This window comes from Colobus angolensis, unplaced genomic scaffold (genome assembly GCF_000951035.1).
Source record: "Colobus angolensis palliatus isolate OR3802 unplaced genomic scaffold, Cang.pa_1.0 Scaffold144, whole genome shotgun sequence".
NCBI lineage: Eukaryota > Metazoa > Chordata > Mammalia > Primates > Cercopithecidae > Colobus > Colobus angolensis.
Window position 1 is genome coordinate 709,434 of NW_012114533.1, and position 2,872 is coordinate 712,305.

Consider the following 2,872-nt stretch of genomic DNA (forward strand, 5'->3'; position numbering starts at 1 on the left):
CCAGCTACTCAGGAGGCTGAGGCAGGAGAATCGCTTGAACCCGGGAGGCAGAGGTTGCAGTGAGCCAAGATCACACCACTGCACTCCAGCCTGGGTGACAGAGCGAGACTCCATCATAAAATAAATGAAATGAAATGAAATAAAATAAAATAAAATAAATAAAATAATAAAATAAAATAAAATAAAATAAAAATAAAAATAAAATAAAATAAAAACAAATAAATAAATAAATTTAAGCAAATAAAGACTTACAGGTAAGGTTTTGGGTAAGGGAATATTGTTAAGATGGTGGCCCAGGGCCTGGGCTGGCACACATGGGCCCTTCCCCTCAGCCCTGGCTTTCCCTGGCCGCCCCAGTCTCCCAGTATCAGGTGCAGGGGAGGAGAGGAAGTAAAGGGTGCCATACTTACGTCCTGACTGACCTGTAAAGACACCGTATGGTAGCTGGCAGGTACGCCTTCATCCTCATCATCATCACTCTGCCCGCCCCGAGAGGCATGTTGGCTGGAGGTTCGAGGCCGACGAAGCATTGATCCCTCTTTGGATTTCTTCTTGAAGCGGTTCCCTTTGCTGTCATATTTGTGACTCTTGCCACGTTTCTCCTGGGACTTGCATCCTGAGCAGAGCCAGACTCAGGTCACATTTCCGTGTCTATATAGGCATAGATACCCTGCCTTTTCTCCCCTCTCGGCCTCTCCCCTGCATAATCGCATGGCTATTCCCCAGCTGCTCCCTCATCAGCTGACCCACCGCCATTCAGACTGGCCTCCACAAAGATCCGGAGAGTCTTGACACAGAGCTCAAAGTTGTCAGGTGTGATGTGGGCAGCATCACGGACGATGAAGGACAGCGATTCCACACACTTAAGCAGAGACTTAGTGTCGTGTGGCCCCAAATCCAGTCCCACTGTTAGGCTGTATTGATTGATCAGGGGTGAAGGGCCTGGGCGGCTGGGCCCTGGCTTGGAGTTATCAATGTCATCCTTCCCGACCTGTAAAGTACACAGAGGAGCTGGGGACCCAGGCTTGGCCCCTATGTGAATGTCCTTGCAGAGGACCAGGAATTCTTCCCACAGGTCAAGCAGGGGAGACTCAATTGCTGCCCGTATTGTCACTCACCACTAACCAACCACTGTTGACCACATCGGCATCTGTGGCTGATCGGTGTATCTTGCCCGGCCTGCCATGGTCAGTGTAGACCTCTGAGTCAGAAGTGTACCCTCGATCCAGGCTCACATCATTTTGATGGTAGGATGGGAGCTCACTGTCTGACTGGGCCCCTACAGTAGGCAGGGAGAAGGGCAGAGTCAGGGTAGGGATGGGGCACTGGGATGAGGGAAAAATCAGGCTCTCAGAAAAAAGATGCTGAGGCCTGGCCTCCCCTCTCTCTGGCATGGTTTACTTTAATTTCTGTCACCAAAGGGCCAAAGGATGGCCAGAACAGCTTCTCTGTTGACCAAATAAGGTGGCAGGCTAATCTGGGCTCCTGATGGCATCTAGTGGCAGCTATAGTACCACTCTAGGGAGTGGTGGCAAGGACAAATAGGCAATGCAGAAGGCTGTGAAGCCAGGCTTTCTACTGTCCTGAGGACTGTTTTCCCAGTTTCTGGGATTTAGTGATATATCGATTTAGTGATATAAAGTCTGCTCAGAATTCTGGGAAAACTGTCCTCAGGACAGCTCAGAAACAGAAACTGGGAAACAGTCCTCGGGACAACTCAGTCCTCAGGACAGTAGAAAGCCTGGCTTCATAGCCGTCTGCATTGCTTATTTGCCCTCATGCTATTTAACTTATGGGTACTGGCCAGCAGGCACTGGAAGCTCTGGAAGCAATGGCAGAAGCCAGGGCTGTTTAATCTGCTGAACATAGTAACCTGTGTTTTGTTTTCCTGTCCCAACTCCTGGGGTGTAACTGTTTATCTGCCAGCCTGAGTTTCCCTGGGAAAGGGCTTACCAGCATCAGGTGCATCTGCCCTGGCTGTGGCCTGCAGAGCAGCTGGAGGTTTCACCCCTGAGCCGATGCACTCCAGCAGCGTGAAGAGTGTGGCCCAGTCATCACCTGAGTGAATGTTGGCTGCGTTGGTCTTCAGGAGTTCATGGAGCCCATACGCAACCTGGTGGCTGACTCGGGATAGCACACTGGGCTTCATCAGTAGCAAAATGCGCAGGGAGAGCAGTACCTGGAGTGGGGTTAGGGTAGGAAGTGGGGAGTGGGCACACAGCTTCCTGTCTAGTTTTCTTCCCCACCAGTCTCCTTAGGTCAGTGAAGACAGTTTGGCTAGGACCCAATTTAGGATACTGCTCTGGTCTTTTCTTTTTTTCAAATAGAAATACATTAATTATATTATTTGAGACAGGGTCTTGGTCTGTCTCCCAGGCTGGAGCACAGTAGCACAATCACACCTCACTGCAACCTGAAACTCCTGGGCTCAAGTGATCCTCCTGCCTCAGTCTCTAGAGTAGCTGGGACTACAGGTGCGTGTGACCACACCTAGCTAATTTTTTTTCCTTTTTGGAGAGATGGGGGTCTCGCTATGTTGCCCAGGCTGGCCTTGAACTCCCAGGCTCAAGTGATCTTCCTGTCTTGGCTTCCTGAAGTGCTGGGATTATAGGCATAAGCCACTGTACCTAGTCTCAAATAGAAATTTTTATTGAGAAAATTATAGGTTAATATGCAGTTGTAAAGAAATAATACAAAAAGGTCCCTTACACACTTGCCCAGTTTATCCCAATGGTAACATTATGTAAAACTATAGTATAATATCATAATCAAGATACTATCTGATCTTACTCAGATTTCCTGTTTTACTTGCATTTTTGTGTATATTAATTTCTTTTTTTTTTTGGAAGAATGCTGCTTTTTTTTTTTTTTT

At 48.2% G+C, this 2,872-nt stretch overlaps 1 protein-coding gene across 1 annotated transcript in view; it reads right to left on the reverse strand.

Annotated features, from left to right (window-relative positions):
• Nucleotides 1-2,872, reverse strand: part of GBF1 (golgi brefeldin A resistant guanine nucleotide exchange factor 1) — a 43,874-nt gene that overhangs the window by 5,629 nt on the left and 35,373 nt on the right. The window contains exons 25-28 of the mRNA XM_011935579.1: nucleotides 1,954-2,179; nucleotides 1,119-1,279; nucleotides 751-991; nucleotides 423-616 (exon numbers count right to left, since the gene is read on the reverse strand). Of these exons, the coding sequence (XP_011790969.1) occupies nucleotides 423-616; nucleotides 751-991; nucleotides 1,119-1,279; nucleotides 1,954-2,179 (822 nt within the window). The remainder of the gene's footprint in view (nucleotides 1-422; nucleotides 617-750; nucleotides 992-1,118; nucleotides 1,280-1,953; nucleotides 2,180-2,872) is intronic.